Here is a 21,471-nt window from a genome sequence, read left to right on the forward strand (position 1 = left end):
ACCTCTTATTACAACCAAGGTATGCAGAAAAACATCTTTTAACTAACAAACTTGAAGCAGGTGGGCTACAGCAGAAAAAGACCGCACCGGGCGGCACTCCCTCCAACTAAGAACAGGAATTCACACAGATCCACCAAATGTGGACAATGGGAAATTGGAAAAACGTTGCCTTGTGTAATGGTGTGAGGAATATTTTCTTGGCACAATTTGGGCCCCCTAGCACCAATTGTGCATAATTTAACCAGCACAGCCTACCTGAGTATTGTTGCTGACCATGTCCATCCCTTTATGACCACAGTGGAGCATCTTCTGATGCTACTTCCTGCAGGATAATGCACCATGTCACAAAGATCATCTCCAACTGGTTTCTTGAACATGTCACTGAGTTCACTGCATTCCATTAGCCTCCACATACACCAGATCTTAGTCCATTAGAGTGCCTTTGGGATGTGGGGGAACAGGAGATTGTCATCATGGATGTTTCTAACACCTTGTTGAATCTATGCTGCTAATGAAGGCAGTTCTGAAATTAAAAGGTTCCAACCTGGTAGAGACGTTTCTTTATGGTCTTCAGCAATGAAACAAAGCAAACTGGGTTTAATTGAATCATTTTCAGATCATTTTCTAGGTTCTGTTTTATAAAGACATAACTGGTCTGATTACAATCCTGTCCCAGAAACTGTAACAGTCGTCAAAGCTGCGACCCATCCAGATACTGTAAAATTTCATGCCATAGGTCAAGCCTTGTGAAATGAGTTTTGTGAACATGACAGTGAGCTTGATGGATTTCACCAGTTGTCTCAGTCACCACATGATAATCTGATAAAACTCCCAAGTAAAATACTTAGTAGAGGTTGCCAGAGCAAATTTTTACCAAACTAATCTGCAGAATTTCTGTTTCAAGCCAGAGAACACGGCACAGATTAGTTTGCAGGATCTTGTAGAAGCCACCAGCATTTTCAAATTATTTTCTTTTCTTTTGACTGTGGTCTTGTAATACTCCCTGGAATTTTATAATTTAACAGTTTTGTATACTTTTTTTAAAATCTGCCTTTATTGTTTCATTGCATAGATCTTGGAAGATCTTTTAGATCTAAATATAAAAGCATTTTCTCAGTTCTTTAGACCTTATATTTGAGTGTAGCAGCATGCAGTCTCTAGTGCATTAGAACTAGGGTGGGGTAAGGTGGTACAGAGTGACATACTTTGTTTTTACTGTGTGTACTGGTTTTTGCATTAGAACTTTTAAAAAGCACTTTGTGTCACCTTCAGTTTATATCTAAGTATTATACAAATAATATTTGATAAATTCTAAATCTTTGAAGCTGTGCACTCAATGAAATGCTCACAGTGTTTAAATCACTGGCTCTGCTAACTGAGCTATCCAGCTCATCATATTTGTTGCCATATCAGCTACATTCTGTGTTTGGGTTGCATGTTTGGTTTGCCTTTCGGCCAGCTTCTTTACTGAAGCCACTCAGCACTAATTCAAGAGTAGTCTGGCAAGGTCTACCTGAAAATACTTTACTACTTCAGGGCTAACTGCTCAGAGATAGCTGAGAGGTTCAGTCCTGTTGCTTGTGGTGTAACAATACCCGAGCCTAGATTAGACTGAAATAAATCCAGCCAGCTCTTAGGTCGCTGTACTCAGTCTGGCCCTGGGCTGCTAACTGTCTGTATAAATGATACTGATGATGTCATGAACTTAAAAGTTGTACACCCCACAACTTTTTGGTCTCTTCATTTAACCAAGGAATTATAATGTCTTGTTCATAGTATTACAAAGTGTGCCTATTACATCAGCTCAGTAATTCCCCATGATAAAATAGCACAGATTTTCTAAAGTCTCTGTGCTCTGTTTCAGGATAAATAAGGATTTGGAAAGGATCAGCATATTTTAACACACTTGATAAACACCCACATGGGTCCTCTTTGCAGCTACAGGGGTCATTTAAGTTGTTAAACCTCCTTCAGTGTCTGTCTGCAATCCTGAAGTGCCGCAAGGCTGTGAAAACTCTGCAGCTCAGTCGATGGCTGCGTTTGAAGCTTTTTACCCCGTCCGACCTCTTAGAAAACAGTTTTCCATAACATAAAGCAGTGAAACAGTATGAGTCAGGCAGGAATTTGGCAACAAAAGTACAAAAGAGGCTTTATTTGCTGAGGAGCGGTTTGTGATTTTGTGCAAAGTGTGTATTGTTTACAGGAGGTGGATAGTAAGATTGATGTCACTTTCACATCTGCTTGTTAAATATGGAGTTTAAGCTATTAAAATGCTTTCCAGACTGTCACAGTGTAAAAAAAATTAACCTATTGGTCACAAATAATACAACATTATCATCATTAAAAGTATTTCTTAGGTTAGGAAATACTGTATTTTAAATGGTAAATCCACAAAGTATTATTGTAGCACAAAGTAACAAAAAGTTGGAAAAAATGTGTTTTGCATTTCTCCCCTTTAATAATATCAAGTCCAAATATCGAGTCCAAAAGATTTTTGATTGGGAGGCCAGGCAGGGGCCTTGAGCAGGAGAAGCGGTGGCACATGCTAAATGAAACTTTTAAATATAAACTGATTATTACAACTCCTGTAGTCTTCTCATGTAAAAAGTAAACAGCCATTAATCATGGTTTCATTTAACTGGTAACTCACACTTATAACCTATAATGAGAAAAAAACTTTCTTTGAATAAATCACAATTTCATCAGTGTTTCTTCAGCATTATTAGTTGTTTAACTTTGCACATCTCGTAGTGTTATGACTTCTACATGGTCTTTGTAAAATGTAAAGAGTTGGACAAACAAACATCATGCACCTGTCTGTGGCAACACTCATGCATGAATGCTTGGTGGTGGTCGGTGAGGTTGTTGTTGTGGACTGGCTGCCATGTTCACGTCAATCACGGCCCCTTTGGCCCACCCGTGCATGCTTGACTGTTACAGGTTTTTATGCTATGTGCCATTTGGTTGTGGTGCTTGCTGTGCATTCTGCTTTTATAGAAGGAAAGGTTAACCATTCAATGTTCAGGCTAAGAAAAAAGAAGAAAAATTGAAAATGTTTTTTTGCTTTTTTTTTTATTTCTATGGGATAAAAATAATAAGAATTAATGTGTTTTTTAAACAAATGGTTAAAAACAGAGTTAACGATATGGTTATAATAGTTAAATGGTCAGAACCTGAAACAATTACAGGATAACAAATACTTTTGGTAATACACACCCAAACCATGTAGTAGATATCACTCAGGCATGTTTACTAAATTCTTTAATGAGGTTCATTACAGCACGGCTACTCAATTTGGTCCTACGAGGGTCGCAATTCAGCAGATTTTCAATGTATTCCTGCTTCAACAAACCTAAATTAAATGTATAAAATCTAATAGCCTGTCAAGTTCTGCATGATTTATCAAGTCAGGTGTGTTGGAGCAGGGATACATGGAAAACCTGCTGGTTTGCCACCCTAGAACCAAATTAAGTAGTCCTGCATTAGGAAAGAATTTGCTCTATCAAACCGTAAAGCAGGGAATTAAGGGTTAAATTAATTTGATTAGCAGCACCTTACCTTACCCTCTTATTCCTGTGGAAGGAGTTTTACAAACATGTCCTCAAATTCTGAGGAGTTCCAAAATGTTCACAACATACAGTTTCCAGAGTGGACACCCCCCAAAAAAACACAATGAGAACATTTTTCAGCTGAAATCCCTTTTATTGTCAATACAGCACATATACTGAAACTGATGGCAATACAAAAGTTTCTCTTCTCCCTTCTTTATAGTGAAATATAGAATATGCTACAGTAATACATACTCATACTTGAAATGATATATACCTTTGACTGAAACCTTTCCATTAACAGTCTTAACACTTGCTTTACATAAGGAAAATAAATAAATGACCTTTATTGACTTCATGCAGATAACTGAATGCTTTTCTTCGAGTGTGACTAGTGTCACCCGTATTGGAGTGAATTCAAAATGCTTTGAGAGATGAACTCTGATCAAGCAACAAGTTCTTTTCAAGTGGCACGCTGCACAGTTGCAGCCCAGATACACATTTACTCTAGAACCATTCCATGTTGGCAAGCAACACTTAGATACAACTTCCTATAGTCCAACAAAAGAAATAAATAACAGACAAAAGCAAACCCCTTGGCAAAGGTAATATCATCCCAGTGGAGATTCATGAATCCACATTCATCACTGAGTTGCAACATGTAATACATCCGCATGTCCCCTGATTATCATAACTGGAATGCTCTGAATAGGTTGGAGACAGAGAGGCAAAAGAAACCGCTTACAAAACCGCATCATTACCTGGGCAGGTGTGAAGTGGGAACAAAGAAACACCATTAAGTTTCTATTTCAGTCTTGACAACACTGAGGAGACCATACACATCCTCGCGCTATAAACAAGCAGTAACAACAGCTCACATTTGCAATCTGCTTCAAAGCACACTTTAGACAAATAAAATGGCGGCTTTACCCACTAACATACAATTTAGCGCAACTACCACATTAAGAACTGAAAGTGCAACAACTGCAGAAACAGCAGTGACATTTGGGTGACTTCTATCTTCTGTCCTCAAATGTTTACACTCACATAAAGGCAGCTGGAGAAATCTCACGCTAATTTGCTGAAACATCTGGAAATGGGCCAGCTCTACAACGCTAACTTCCAGCTTTAAAATGCAGGTTACATTTCTGCATGCAATTATGTATCCAAGCCAACGACGACACAACAAGAATGACACATTGATTCACTGGCCCTGAAACACTCCCTTTGTTTCATAAAACAGAGGTTAAGTCTTAAAAGATGCATTAAAATATTTATAAAAAAAAACAACAACAAAAAAAAAAAAAAGTCAATAGTAAGAGCAGGCATTCAGAGTGAGACGCTTGGAGTGCATCTTGGTGGATATTCAGTCTACTTTCTTGCTGCGCAGTCGGAGTGTGTCCAGCAGGTATCTGTAAACGGTGCCGGTGTGTTGAGAGAGGAGTGTGAGGACCTTTCCGTGAATGAGGGTAAGCAGGGTCTGGTGACCGGTGGCCCACACCCGGTACCAAGGCCCATAAAAAGGATCAGACACTGCTGGACAAAGCATGTTGTTCAGGTTGACCTCAGTCGCCTGGAGGAGAATGGAGACAGGTTGAGAAGGCGTGAGACCTAATTTCATGTTAATGGGAATCTGAAAAGCATTATCCACTTAGATGAGGTTTTGGAGCGTGTCATGGTTGACTTCACTGTGCTTATCTTTATGAATCATTCATTTCCTCTGGATTTCTGCTCCAAAAAACTCCCAATGAAGGGAATAAATGAGTTCGCCTACAAATCCTCTATAACTTATTATTTGACTGCAGAAACTCATTTAACTCCTGAACGATTCACATCTGGCTATCGCTGCAGGTTTTCAGCTTTTTAATTCTTCATTTTTATTGTTTAATTGACTTTGAAGCTTAAGAGGGTCGAATAAAAGAAATGACACCAAAGCCTTGGAATATCTTGAAAATGTAAACATTGTGATGTCTAGTATTTATAGTTTTTAGTATTAAGGTGCATCCTTTTAGATCTACTTATAGATCTGTGTTCAGTAAGTGGAGAAAATTCTGACTTAGGCGAATGTAACTGAAATGGAGCAGAGAAAACATCTGACTTTTTTTCCCCTCAGCAGTGAACTGGGTGTCACATGTGCTGCTGATTATATTGCCTCCACCCTGCTTGAGTGATGATGTAGTTTTCTTTGGATCATGAGCAATTTCTTTTACCTCCCAAATTCTTTTCCTGCCCTTGCTCTTGATACAAATTCATCTAGGTTTCAACTGTACAGATCCTTTCAAACTGACAAAATAGTAGTTGACTAACAATTATTTTTTTTATTTTTGGGGATAACAAAAACATTCCTGATAAGGGGGATAATGGTGGCTATGTTTGTGATACAGTATAAAGCTTTGAGATTAATAGATGGAAATTAAACTAGTGAAATGCAAATATGCAAAGCAAGCATGTGCTTTGCATATTAAAAATACCACAAGTTGCCCAGCAGAGGGCTCCATCTTACCAGGCCAAGGACCTGCAAGAAGAGGAAATGGTAGAGGAACAGGATGCCGGTGGAGAGCAGAGCCCACCACATGTCCACCAGAGGCTCAGGCTTGTACACACCTGCAGAAAGATTTACTTGTAAAAAAAATATATCAAGCTGAAGAGAGAATACACATATAAAATGTATTAAAAAATACTAAGTCTGGCCACCTGTTTAATATACAAAGGTGGGGGGACGGACGACACAAACAATTTTTCAGTCCACTTCTCTGCTGACGTGTTTGAGCGTGACAAGTCACTCAAGCGAACACATTGTGACCACAGAAAAACTATTAGCTGGGTATGCGTCAAACCAGTGTTTCCTGTTGACTCACTGATGGCATTTGCTAGAGTAATTCCAGGAGAAACCATCACACTTGCTGTCATTGCATTAATCTGAATGGTGAAATGAATATTTCCTCCTGTCTGCTTCCAGTATCACATTACTAATGAACAATTCTGGCCTCAGTTTTGATTAATGCCTCCAATGTCTCAAACTGTCAAAACCCACCAGCTATTTTTTACAGTCTGCTCTCAGTGAATGAGTGATGAGTTTTAATGTTTTTATGCTTTGCATTCCCACTTTATTCTGTTTTATTGCAATATATTCTCATATGTGGGTAAAAGGATGTTGTGACAGTAGTTAAACTTAGTTACCATCCACTGAATACAGGTATAAGAGCAGGACAACGCTGTAGTTGGAGAGCTCAAGGTGCTGCTGCTCATACCTGCAAGTTTAGTTAGTTGTAAATTTTTTACTTGAGAAGCCTTATGATCTTTGCACTGCAGCTCGTGAGATTATTATATGAACAGCATCCTGTAACTATGACAACAGGAGAAGCAGGATCTATTGTTTTGATAGAAAGGCTCGTCTCAGTTCAAGTGCTTTTCCATTTGCTTTTCGGTGGCTTGTATGCATGAAGTTAAGAGTGTTTATTCTATTCCTGTTGAGAGTAAACACAACAATGACCTGAGCCACCACAAAAAAATTCAGTTACCTGCAGTATCACAAACGTTACAAACAAAAACTGAATTCTTCAACGAAGAAATGTTTTTTTGTAACTTTGCTTTGGTGGTTTATGAAAGATATTTCATTCAGCATGTTTACACGAAACTTACAGAATAAAAAACGATTTTATTAGTCAGCCCAAAATAAGACTTTTATAAGTCAGAGAAATGGCTTAGCTTTCAAAGGTGCGAAACTTAAAGATAATGCAGCTGGGGGAAGAATTACTCCTACATGTATTGGCTCAACTATACTCAGATTTAGGTGTTCTGCTCATGGTACATCGTTTCTGACCCTGATATATTTAAAATGCCCTACCAGATAATTTATTGCAATAATTGACAAAATTTGTAATTTGAAATACACTCAGTACTGATCAGCTGAAAGAGGGTGTGTAACCACCTAGCATCCTTTGTTAACTTGCCTCTCCTCCTTTGCATGAATAAAGGGACAAAGACAATCAAGTAGCCAGATCAAACTAACCATAACTTAAACTGTGTTAACACTTACCTCCTTTCCTGAAAAGGTAAAGAGGCACCAAGTACAGCATGGAGTGCTGGATGTAGTAGATCTCTTTCTCAAATGGTAGCTGAGGAATAAACGGAATAATTAATTCCTTTCAGCAGCATATGACAGGTAAGACGATGTGGCAGAGAGCCAAAGCAAACAGAAAGATGTCTGATAAAACTCAAAGAAAGCACAGAAAATAAACACTGGCTGCTCAACTGGTGGTAAATATTAACAGTGTAATTATTTCTTAAAATAGATTATTTGTTCACGAGAAGTTCAAACATCCGTGTTTATGAAACGGAAGTGCATAAAACCGTCTTTGTAAATATGTACCTTTGCTTTAACTCACTTAATGTACAACTACATGTTTTTTGTTTTTCTAGTTATTTCTCTTATGAGAATTTGTTATTAATCACCTGCTCAGTCTTTGTCGACGGGCTGTGTGTAATGAAGATGCCTCACACGGTGAGAATATTATTGTTAAAGGAAAAGCTAAAAATAATATCACTATGAGAGGGGGAAAAAAAAGTTCAGTGCAAACGTACTTCCTTATTTGAGATGAATATCTGATGGGGATGAATCTGATGGGGAACTACAGATTAGGCTGCATACTTTTCCTTTACAAAGAAGGTATTGTTCTAAGTTCACAGCATTTGATCTACATGCATTAAAACTTTCCATTTATTCAAACCTGTCTGAATGTGACTTCTAAACAAAATTAATACATTATGTTAAGGGTCTGATTACCTGATATAATTAACTTTATTTCTATTACTGAAACAGAAGTTTCAAAATAAAATGGGGTTTCATGATTGTCATCTTACTGTATGACCCACTTTGTTCCGATTTTTGGCCACCAGTCCTGCCTTAAATAAGCAGCATTAAAAGGGAAACCCATTAGATTCTTAAACTGTATTGAAATGTTATATTTTTTCCAAACATGACTCTTCTTCTTTATTCAAGAAGTTCTATTTTGGTGTTATAAAGTCTACAAATCATCTACTAAGCAGCCCAATGACTTTTAATATACTTCTACTGAAACAGAGACATAGAATTTAAATGATTCACAACCCTGTTGTGCTTCTTTATATGAATATCAGTTTTTCAAAAAGTCTGTTAAGTCCACAAAGACCTTTTGAGCACATAAATGCAAAATGACATTGCTTCCTCTCTTTCGTAGCAATCATGTTTAAAACACAAATGAGTGAATGAATGGAGGCATCCATGTCTTATCTAGCTCTGATACTGAACAAAGGCTTGCACCTGCTGATGCCATCATACTTTTACTGGTTACTTACCAGTCTGGTGTTGACTACAGGGAACATCAAAGCCAGTAATGCTCCATTCAACATGTGGACCTGCAGCCTGAAAACATGCAGGGGAAAATTAAGCCGTTATCAATTACACTAGAAATTAAACTAAAAATAAGCAAACACTCCACATCATCTCTCATATCTGAGACTTTTTACCCATTTTTCCCACATTTCATACATCATCTCACAGCTGACAGACTATCTTAGCTCAGTTAGTGCTGATACAGCAGAGAGGAACAGGTGGAGGAGCGTGTAAACCAATCAGAGTCCCTCCTGATGCCGTTACAGCTGCCTGTTATTCTCTGGCAGGTTTGGGTTCTTGTGGGAGTGTTGATTGCCTCTAACAATACAGGTGTGTGCAGGCAGTAAACAAAATAAGCAAAAATCTGGGTTTCACAATTCTTATAACTTGGATATATTACAGCCTTTGGCAAGTACGCATTATTTTACAGCTGCACCACTCTGTGCACCACATTCTGCAGCCAGCGTGTAAAGCCTGCCCAGTTAACTATTACACACCACAACACAAGAAAAAAAACAAAAAATCAAAAAACAACCTTTTAACCACAACCAATTTTAATAGTCCTAGCCTCAAAGCCAAGAAGCTTACGTGTCAAAGTGTGGACCTTCACAATTTGACACATAAGCTGCTCTTTTTGTCATATGAGCCAAAATAACTGTTGTGACAGCTAAGGTCACTGGAAAAACAGCAGAGCTGTAGAAATGTAGCTTCAAATAAGCCCAGCTGCCACTCGGGCAAGGGTGGGGGAGAAAGAGAAAGAGAGAGAGAGGGGGTGGGGGGGTTGTTTTTAATTTATTTAAATTTTTTAAGTAAAGTTATGCTTCATTCAAAATCCAATTCACCGCATTTGTGGATCATTAGCAGTCATTTTTCAATCTTTAAATAATGACATTAAAATGTTTCTATATCTTACAAAGAGTCTGTCGTATCAGAGCTTTATTCAGCTTAGAAAAAGGAAGCAGCAACTTCAAATATCTCTCTTCTGGATGTGTGTGTAAATATAATTATTTTTCCCACATTGTGAGAAGTAAGCAAAGCAAATACATCTTCAGCTATATATGCACACACACACACACACACACACACACACACATATATATATATATACACACATATACATATACATCTATATATATATATATATATATATATATATATATATATATATATATATATATATATATACACACACACATATATATATAGCTGAAGATGTATTTGCTTTGCTTACTTCTCACAATGTGGAAAAAATTGTTAATTATTAAATAACCATCTCAAAAGCATTTTTTACAGAGTTACTTTATCAACTGTGAAAAAATGTTCTGAAATGTCAAACAATTTGGCACATGTGACAGTATCAAATGAACATATGCTCTGAGATGCAGTCACTAAGTCACCTTCTCTCTGGGTCCAAAATTCCATGGCTTGAATAGATAACATGACGTACCACATACATGACTTATCAATTACACTGCATTACTCTGTTTTTTTCCCCAGTTTTACTGGTATGATTCACCAGTCCACGCTATAATCATATACAAAAATTATATAATTAGCCCTAACTCCTTCCAGTTTTGAAAAAAATATGCCTAGAATTCCTGTCCTTGGCATTCTCTTTGGCTATGTTCACACTGCAGGGTATGTGTCTGATTTTTCTTTTTCTTTTCTTTTTTTTTTATACAACAATCTCAACAGCACAAAGACGATTGAAATAAATCTGACCCAGGCCACTTTCCTATTCGGACCTAAATCAGATACATATCCGATTCAAAGCAACCTCAGTGTGAACAGTCATGTCGGATTTTTGTCGTCGTCGTCGGAACGCAGTATTTTCGCATGTAAACAATAGACAAAACAATATAATTATAAGTTTATCGGCTCTAATTGCACAACAACTTTGAATTTAATAAACATGATAAAATGTGTAGCATCCATATTTATGTCTGCAAACAAAGCGTGCTGCTTGTGATTTCACGCCTTGTCTGCACATGTTAGTCTTCTCAGTGCTGTAGACTGTTAACACTGTAGACTGTCTGATGGCGGACATGTTTAAATTATAATGTGAACGATGACGGGGGAAAGAGAAAACAAACAATCACCAAATTTAATGTAGCAACCCAAAAAACCTAACATTCTATGTGGGTTTTTTTACAAGTATGTGCAGGAACTTTCCAAATATTCTTGTTGCCTATAAAGCCTCTTGGCATGACATCGGAGCTCCTACAGGCTCATATGAGATGTCAATCAAAAGCTAAAGCTCCACAAATAATCCCCATAACAGTGTTTACATGCATGGTGGACTCCATGAAATGCTCTGCAGGTCCACCTAGACTAGAGCAAGGTTTATGTAAAAGAAATAGAAAATAATGAATGCATTATCCTTTTCTTTTAAGCTGAGATATTCATCAGACCGTGTTTCATATCTCTATTTCAGGTAAGACACAGTTACACTGACTTGCTATAACTCCTAACCACTCATTGCAGTTGCTCTCTGTGTGACTCCCTTGGGCCATAGAGTGACCCTGTCGGTATTTATTTCTGAGTGAATCCCATGGTGTGTTCCCGCTGGCTAAACTGCCCCATGAATAATTAACTTCCCTGACCAGAGGACTTGTAAATGAAAGCAAAACCGTTCCAATAAATCTCTGCAAAAACTCAGTTTATTCTGCAGCAGCCTATGAGTAACTACAATTAATGTCAACAAAAACTGCTGCAATATGAAATTTAAAATCTATTTAAATCCATCTGTCCAGTCACTTCAAGAACATCCAAAGTTTGCATTAGCGACAAAAAGCTCTTCAGGCACGTTTGTAGTGAAAATGGGCGGCTTAATAATGCAAGAAACTGTTGTAACCATTTTACAGTTACCCCTATAAACCTTGGCACAACTTCAGATCTTAGCTGCCAACATTGTTCAGTTTAACTGAATTTAAATACAGACGTCAGCCAGAGCTACAGGCACTCACCTGAATACAACCATTGCTGTTTTACATGGTGGGCAGGCCAGCAGGAAGATCTGTTGAAGAAACCACAAAGACAGATGGCAAACCACATCATTATACAGAGTCACTAGGGCTTGGCTTGAATGTTTCAGAATGCATAAAAAGCTTTACAGTGGTTGTTATATTAAAAGTATTAATAGATTTTATTGTATGAGCTCAAGCAGAACTTCAATAAAACAAGAAAGAAGGAAATAATCATATAAATTGATCACCTACTACTTTATTAGATACAAATGTTAAGTTACTTGTTAACACAAATAGCTAATTAGCCAATCACATGGCAGCAACTAAATGCATTTAGGTGTGTAGACATTGTCAAGATCACTGAAGTTCAAACTGAGCATCAGAATGGTAAAGAAAGGGGATTTAAGTGACTGAATCTAACTTGGTTGTTGGTGGCATGAGTATTTAATCTACTGGGATTTTCACGCACGACTATCTCTAGGGTTAAGAGAACCATCTGAAAAAGAGAAAATATCTAGTGAGCAGCAGTTGTCTGAACCAAAATGTCTGACTGATGTCAGAGAAAAGCAACAGCTACTTAAATAACCACTCATTTCAACCAAGAAGAAGAGCAATGCTGGACATACAACTTTCCCCACCGGGATCGTCTGGGGGACTCAGATTGGTCGGGGAATGCCGAGAAAAGTCACACCTTCATTTGATTTGGTTAATTTTCACACTCCACTCGAACGGACCGAACCACCTGAAACCACCTGTACTAATTGTGCATAATTTAAACTACCCGAGTATTGTTATTGGCCACGTTTATCTCTTTCTGACCATGTTAGGGAAACATTCTGATAATTTATATACATTTATATTCATAGTAAGGCAATGATTTATTAATCTTAAGGTTAAACTTTATCTGAAAGCAGTGTAAGATGCGTACGTGCCAAATAGACAGTAGTTCATAAGATGCTGTGTTAAGACTGCAAACCCCAGCCTGACTGTTGCTGAATGTTAATTTAGGCTGCTGTCAGATTCAGGTGAAAGTTAGTTTAGACCACTCTGAACGGTTTTTATGCATGCATTGTTGATGTGTCCTATCCCCAAAGGGACTGGCTGGGCATGGGATTGTTTTGGATAAAACACTGGGGAGAAGAATGAGTTGTAAAAAACTTCTGTAGACTTTTGGACTCTGTTGAATCTGTTTTCCTTGCTGCAACATAATAGATGACATAGAAGACGACTAGAGCTTTATGGACTTATGTCTCAACCATCGGTTTAGAAAGAATTTCCATGACAACCACAGTGTACCATCTTCTGATGGCTATTTCCAGCACAATAATGCACCGTGTCAAAAAAAACTCACACCTGGTCAACTGGTTTCTTGAACATGATAATGTACTCTGTACTCCAGAGGCAGCTGTGTATCGTTATGTCAATATGCACCAAAATATCAGAGGAATGTTTCCAACACCTTTCTGAATCTGTATCACAAAGAGTTAAGGCAGTTTGAAAGGTAACGGGGGTCCAACCCAGTATTAGCAAGGTGTACCTTATAAAGTGGCCAATTAGAGTGATGACTGTGTGCTACTCTGTGGCTTACAATATATTACTAAGCCATTGGGTGGATACTGAAACATAGATTGCTCCAAAAACAACATCTGACAGACACAAAATGTTGGTTTGCCACAAAGCTGGAGAATTACAAGAGAACACTGGACCTGAGCTTTGTTAGAAAACTGCCTGTTGGTTTTGGGTTGTCTGGAATTAATCTTACCACTGATCTCTGCACTCCTACAACACATTTGCAATAATACATTTTTCATTCGATACCTCTTAAATCTTATGAAGACATTTCCCCGTTCAACACTGAGGAAATAGATATTAAAACAACTTCTTTTTTTTTAAGTACAATTTGCTTGCCAAAGCATATAGGTGAGGTCAGCCTGTGTAGATTCCTGAGATGGATTACAGCTATCAGTATGTCTGACTCAACGGATTTACACTATTGTGATAAGCCTGCAAACTGGCCACTTGTTTCAGGCTGCAATTCCACCCCTCCTTCTGCTTTCTGCATATGACTGATTGTAAAATCCTCCACTATAAAGCAAACTACATCTAAACTAGCAACTTAAGTGCTGACAATAGCAAATTTTGATCCAGATTAGATTGCTGGTGCAGTATTGCCCATTTCCTTCATTGAATGTTTGGTAAGATCTACAATGAAAAGGCTTACAACATCTCCTGTTTAACAAGGATGTTCTCGAATGTTTGTTTTCTAGTGCCACTGGAAAATGTGTCGTCTCACACCAGGTTGTTTAAAAGCACTGTTTTCTGCATTCTAGGGTCAGCACTGCAAGACATATGGAAACAGGCAAGCAACCATTGAAGTGTATATATATATATATATATATATATATATACATACATATTAACAGAGCAATGACAAAAACATGCTTTTGTAGGTGTTGTTAGTGGCGTTTTAACGGCCTTATACATCATGCTAACAACTGGTTGTTTTTATTTAGCCTTATTTAAGAATTTAGATATTCCTGCTCCACATTGCAAAGTTATGTCCACTTGTGCAGGCAGAGATTGAATTTCAATGGATGGAGGTCATTTCTACAGTGTGTTTAAAAGCTATTTTTTTCTCCAGATAGCAGTGATGTGAAGAATCACACCATGGGTTCCTGCTGTCGCTGGTTTGATGTATGAAAGCAATTACAACTGGTTACATCTTGTACAACAATAGGTGCTGTTCACTCATCCCACATTTGGGGTGTTTATTAAAGTTGTATCCAATGAGATGCTGGAACTGACCAATAACTGCACATCGGACTTTCTTTGGGAGGGTTGGTTTATTCTATTAGTCTAAAAAGATAGTCAAATAATTTCCCTGTGACTTTGATGAGTGTTGTCAGTTGAATTGCGCATCCCTGTGGAATGCTACACTTTCTGCTACCACAGTTTACTATGTTTAGGATGATATTACTGGCAGCAAAAATTTGTCATTTAAATTATTTGTTTAATGTCATATGTCTAACCAATTACACAACAACCTCTAACATGGAGCCCTGAAGTCTTTAGCTTAAATATTTAAAGAACAATTATGAAGAAAACATTATATATGGGGGATAAACAACTGAACAATGATGGCATAGAAACTCACAATCAGTTGTTTATGTGCTTCACATTGTGCCGTATCTACCATTCCTTATTTCTGAATGCAACAATGCATTGCAACAAGAGTTTTTAAATAGCTGATAAAATGACCAGTTTCTACTGCAGTTAAAAGAAGTACAGAAACAAAAAATGTAAACCTCCCGTTTATTATTTGGCTTTAAAAGGCTTAACAGGCTACCTACATAACCTAACAAGCTAGGGGGGGGCTTGTTTATAATTCTGAATCTAAGAGAAGATGAAGCTATACCAGCAGTTTTAAAGCTCAGAGTTACTAAACTTTGGGTTTTCATAGCAGCATGATGAATCTAAAATGTGTTTTCCAGGAAAAGAAACAGGAGTTTACCTGCATGTGGCATGGAAGGACTTGTTAATCTACTGTTAAGGCTTAAAGGAGGTTTAGGTACTCTGTTGTTGGTTTATTCTGAATGACACTGCTGCTGCTCTTGCTAACAGAGGCTAACTGTCTAAATGTGGTAACAGCTATTAAGCTTGTTACCTTTGGAGAGGCTGGAAGACGCAAGTGGCAAAGCATTGACGTCATAAAAATGACTTGATTAAATGAGATATCATTAATAAAAATAAGAAGCAACCAGAAAATTCTCAGATGAAATTAAACAATAAATGTTTCTATACATTTTCTCTCCAAGTTTTTATACTGTAACAGGACTTCTCATAAGTGAGCAGATATGTCTGTTAATGACACTTTACTGCACTTTCTCTGTACAAAAGAAATAATAATAATAAAAAAAAAAGATTTCATGCAATAAGTGGTATTAGTCAGGTCTGATGGTTGCTTGCCTGTAATTCAAGCCCTTGTTTCTGGTGACACTTTTTTACTTCACCACCCTGTATTATTTTTATGAATGGGTTAGGATAAACTGATACAATGCTAAAGCTACAAAAAAAAGCAGCCAAAGTCAAGTTAATCTAATTTAAAAGGTCTCTTTAGTCTGCAGCTAGGATTAGTTCCTGTGTGGGATGCCAGCCGTCTCATTTAGAGAGATGGACCAAAGTGAAATCCACTTCTGAGTTTATAAGGGCAAAGCTTTTTTCACTGAAGTTCACCCTAAAAACAGTTAAAGTTGCACTATGTCATTTTACAACCTTAAAACTCTGCGTTCCTGACTCATTTGATGGCACAGTGACATTTATTATGTACATTTCTGGAGCCGTTGCTGCCCAGAGACGGAGAAAGCACACAATTTTTGCTTGTGTAAATGCAGCAATTGCAGCAGTTTCCCTTTACGCACCGTGCCACATGCTAGCAAGCGGATATCAACATACCTGTCGTTTAAACGCGCGCAGTGGGCTGATTCAGCAAACGCATGAGAATATGAATGGAGGAAAAGAAAAGAAAGGAAGAAAGAAACAGCAAATGTACATGATATATGTCACCGTACCATCAAATTAAGTCAGAAGCTCAGCGTTTTAGTTATGTAGGGCTACTCTAATTGCTACAGCATCATATGATCCATTTGTTCCATCATTTTTATTTAAATGTGAATTAATCTAAAAATTAAGTGCTGCTAACTTGTAGCACTTAATTCTGAGGTCTGTTTGAATGCCGTATGAGGTTACAGTTTTGGAAAATCATCCCATGGAAAATATATCATGATGAAAATACTGAATATCCCATTAACATTTTACAAAAGGGATTGCACAATATAGCAGTTACAGGAAATCAGTTTCAGTTACTGCTGGAAACAAGAAGGAGTCATGATGGAGATGAGGAAACTACTTTAAAAGTGAGAAGAAACAACAGCGCTAAGCAGGTCCTTGTAAAATGAGAATGAGGGATACACCAGCATGTTGAAACATCTGCAACATTCCAGAAATTCAGGAAGTCTCGGCATGTGAGACTCAACATCACATGTGACGTATGCTATATCTACAGATATGATGGAATGTGTCTACACTTTCCTAAATTTCTATGTTTTGCATTTCTATAAACACTTTTTTATTAACTGCAAGTTTAAAATGAAGCAACTACTGGGCTTATTTCTGACCTAATGTGTATTCAAAGAAACAAATGTTTTCATAGTAAGAAAAATGTTAAATATGCTGCATCAGGTCAGTGCGAACATTGGGTTGGGACACTTCAAAGTTAGGCCTGGACAAAAATCTCTTAGGAAATTATTTATTCTCATACAAATAACCCCAATGAATGATCTGTCAATTTCTATTCAGCTCATTCCACTATGGATCCTTTTCTAAAATGCACAATGTTAGCTCTGTTAAATGAGCTGTAAACTGCATTAAAAATCTTGCTTTTCTACATGTTTAGGCTTAATGAGCAGGTGCAATAAAGTACTACTGAAAGCAGTTTCACCCCTTAAAAAGTTCACTGCAAGCTGCACTGTTAGATAAGCATCGAATGGGATGTGTGCAGATTGTACGACAATCGTAGAGGGCTGCAGCTGTGAAGAGCAACACAGATTCCAATGCTGCAACGTGTCATTGTTGAGCATTAAAAACACAATTAACGCTAATGGTTGTAACGTCATCTTATCTGGGATTGCAGCAGGCAGAAAAAAATAATGCCACCATCCTTCTTGTTTCCTGTTGGTGATTTGCTTAGTCCTGTGGTAAGCTTAAAAAATATAAATCATCCAAGCAATTTTTTTAAAAATTATCTATTTAAAAGCAGTGGCAAAACCAGCAGCCTTTGAAAGACACACTAATCAAATTATAATTACTAACTCACGAAACTAAATTTAGATAATAAGAACTGACAGAGATATTTACTTAAAACTAACTTGAGCTGTGTGTTAATCTCTACAGAATCCACGTGTATACTAAAAATATTTTTAAATTATCATTGTCTTACTGAAGCTGACAGTTTTTTTTTTTTTTAACATGGAACAATCAATTTATAAATTGACAAAGCCAGTGGCTGATAAGTTATCTTTCCTTTTTACAACTGAAGTGATAAAGTGTGGGGCTCCCGGCCTTATCTGCACCACTGAGTCAACAGTTCTGCTGTTTGTAATGGCTGCAGCTGATACAGTGAATGGGAATACATCAAACAGTGGAGCAATGGCATATGTGTTGCATATGACTTGTTAACAGGTACTTAAATTTACTGATAAGCCATCATCCTATCTGTATCTACTCTGAGCTCCTGCAGAAATTCCAGAGCCTTCTTCTCTTGCTATTTTCTGCAGTGTGTGGAAATATTGTCATCCTTCCTGACATCCATCTGTTTTAAATGGGCAGGAATTTCAGCAGGAATGACTAACTCAGGCTTTTAGCTTAGCATAGTGAATCCTGGTTCAGAGCCATAACAGTTGTAGCTATGAGTCCCGGCTTCAAAGATAAGATAAGGCAGATACAGAGAACAGGAGGTATGACTTTCGTGTTTTTCATCTCCATGGGCAAAATCTGTTTAATTAAAATGGCTTTGATCAACAATGAAACCTTTTTAAATGCAGGCCCCATTCAAATTATCTTTGTGTAGTGCATCGTGACTGATTATGAAAAAAAACAAAACAAAACAAAACAGAAAAGATAGGGGAGGAAATTCACATGGTATGTCTGTCTTTCTTCTTATCGTGCCCATAATCAGTCACACTGCCATTTTTATACTGACTTACATGACATCCGAGCTGTACATTATCTGCTTTTGATTTGTTTGTTTATGGAGCACCAGCATATGGAATGGATCTGTGTGGAAATACATGATCGTACAGCCGTCTCTCTGCGGGGGCCTGTCTTGTGGTCACTGCTCTTGTGCTATCTGGTGGGAAAATGTACCAGGCATTGACGCTGCCAGGTTTGAAGGACCCACTCATTTCTCACCAGACACTGAAGTCACATTGTGGGACTCTAGATCACCTTGTATCTAGTCTGCGGTGCTGTTTCTGGTATGTGTGGGAATGCTACAGCTGAAACTGCTGCATTATTTTTCCACTGACAAATATTCTAATCAAGGCTACACAAATTTTTTTACAGTTCTGTTCAATATTAGCTGTGTTGCAGGTAGGTTGTAAAGGATTTACTAAACTCAGCCAGCTGTGGCAACACCAGTCATGTCCCCTGGCATTATGGGAAACTTAACAGGAAACTAAATTACTCAACCTTTCAAGTGTTTCATGAAGCCTGTTATTCTATACTTGCTATGTATTGACAGAAAAGCTCAGAGGAGCCTAAAGGGAGATTCTTGCAAACATTTGAAGATGTTTTGAGCTGTGATTTTCATAAGACTTGACAGGAGTTAACATGCACCAGTCACACCCATCCATACGCAAGATCCAACACCCGAATCATGGGATCATCAGTGACAAACACGCACAAAAATCCGTGGAGCAATCACCATCTGAAAGCAGTTAAAAACCCAACATATTGAAGATACCCACTCAATGCACTGTTGAGCCAACAAACATCAGCCTCAGCAAAGCAGGAACTACATCAATCATACTTCACTTATTTTTCTGATATGAAACAGACAAGCTCCAGCAGGCCGCTGTTCTTATAACATGTAATAGATTTATACTTGGAACCAGTCCCCACAGTCATCAGCTTCACCTGAAATGGTTAACTAGTTTCAAATGTAAAATTGAAGTTTAATTTCCTCCTCCAATCACACTGTCTTTGCAAAGATAAAAAACACCTCGTGTACTAAGCTCACCTTGTTTGTCATACATGCTACCATCAATCAATTCTTCATCACAGATCCTGCAAATCCTGTGTATGTCATTGGTATGATGGAAGCATTACAGTGCAGCCTGTTACGACCTGTTGCCATCACCTGTGACATGTCATCATGTATCATGAAGGTCAGACAACAAGGATGTATGAAGGAAAAACATGCAGTTAGCATATACATTTAATTATTCAAGCATACAAATGCATTACAAATAAAAAAAAGTCACTTATAAAGTTTATTGCACTCATAAATAATCATATGGTTAAACCCATGTGATTATTTATGACACTCTGCTCATGTTGCACACTTCAAGGGCTTCAGACACTAAATCTCCCTTCATGTCCCAGGATGATGTTCATCTAGAGGAAGCACAAGGTAGTTATGTAACATTGGTTGTAAAATACCAACCATGGTGGCGTTTCCTCAATAGCTACCAAAGATGGGTAAATGTCGGCAAATAGTGGCCCACCTAATGTATAAGTGTAACAAATAACCTACAGCAATGTACGTCTATTTGAAGGAAAAGCAGATGACTATTAATGCATCTTCATATTCATTCGATGGGGTTTTATTCGCGCTAGAGATCCATCACAGATCTACTATCATGCAGGATCATGCTTACCTGAATCATGGTCACGACATGGCAGGGGTTCAGCAGATAGATCACGGTTTTTGTCGCGAACTTGAACCCAACTTCAACTCCAAAAGTCATGCAAAGGGCAACCAGCAACAGGTTCTTCCCCAGACTATCCTCTTTTGCCCTTATGCAGTCTTTCCCGACCACTCTGAGCTCTTTAGAAAGGTTGATTTTTCTCAATGCCACGCCAATTTCCAGCAGAGAGATGAGGACGATGACCAGACTTTCACTGATGCGCTGCTGGGGTGCGAGAAAGGCAGCGCACTCGGGCCCCCCGTTGCCCTCAAACTTCGGGTCCACTCCGCCATAGATCCAGTCCAGCAGGCTGTAAATGTTGTATCTGGACATATTCCTCTTCTCTTGTTGGAAAAGATACGAACAAGATGGAATAAAAGACGCCACACCGACTTCTTGGCGAAACATGAACTGCAAAATTTCCCTGTCGTAGCTCGCCTCGTGGTTGAGAAATGGGCATGTATTCACCGCTTGGGTGTATTTTAGCAAGCTAAATAGCCAAACTAACTCATCCGCAGACGGAGGAGGAACTTCAGCTAGCGAAGGGGGCGACTGTTGTCAAGACTACCCGTGGCTGGTGTATGTTGGTAGCAACACGCCTTTTTCTTCGTTCACATCTCCCAAGCACTTGCAAACCAAGCGGACAAACAGGTATAGTTAGACTACTGTCAGGTCGTGCATGCTGGTTACTAGCTCACAATCACATCATGCTTGAAAGCAGATGGCTGGATGTTGAGTTAGCATGTGGGAGCAACAGCACCGACACCAGATAGGTTGCTAGCTTAGCTTCCAAGCGCTGAGCTGAAGAGGTACCGATTCCCCGAATTTGGTCTCGCAGACTTCCTCCACCTCAAAGGGAAAGGTCTCTACCAACAGTGAAATTAAATAATGTCAGCTCTCCTTTGAGTTGAATTTCCCCAAAATTAATTAATTTAGACTTGTACGGCCTTATTTAAGTGGGATACTGATGCTAATTCATACTGTAGAATCACGTTGGACTAGCTTTTGGACGGTACAACATACATTACGACTCTGATAATTATTGTTAATTGGCCCTGTTCACCGCAGGGTTTTTGGATTAACAGTGTCTGAGAGTCAATTCTGAGGGCAAAATTGTT

At 38.2% G+C, this 21,471-nt stretch overlaps 1 protein-coding gene across 2 annotated transcripts; it reads right to left on the reverse strand.

The window, feature by feature from the left end:
* Positions 1-3,775: 3,775 nt before the first annotated feature.
* On the reverse strand, positions 3,776-21,420 carry LOC121654783 (transmembrane protein 164). 2 transcript variants are annotated; one of them, XM_042009066.1, is made up of 6 exons: positions 20,324-21,420; positions 11,889-11,938; positions 8,886-8,952; positions 7,588-7,666; positions 6,052-6,152; positions 3,776-5,121 (listed from the first exon to the last, which is right to left on the reverse strand). In XM_042009066.1, exons 1-6 carry the CDS (start codon positions 20,759-20,761, stop codon positions 4,915-4,917), a joined length of 942 nt encoding a protein of 313 aa, XP_041865000.1. In that variant the 5' UTR covers positions 20,762-21,420; the 3' UTR covers positions 3,776-4,914. The 2 variants fall into 2 exon arrangements, with proteins under 2 accessions (XP_041865000.1, XP_041865001.1); XM_042009067.1 differs by lacking the exon at positions 20,324-21,420 and adding an exon at positions 19,314-19,318.
* Positions 21,421-21,471: the final 51 nt, after the last annotated feature.

This window comes from Melanotaenia boesemani, chromosome 15 (genome assembly GCF_017639745.1).
Source record: "Melanotaenia boesemani isolate fMelBoe1 chromosome 15, fMelBoe1.pri, whole genome shotgun sequence".
Taxonomy (NCBI): Eukaryota; Metazoa; Chordata; class Actinopteri; order Atheriniformes; family Melanotaeniidae; genus Melanotaenia; species Melanotaenia boesemani.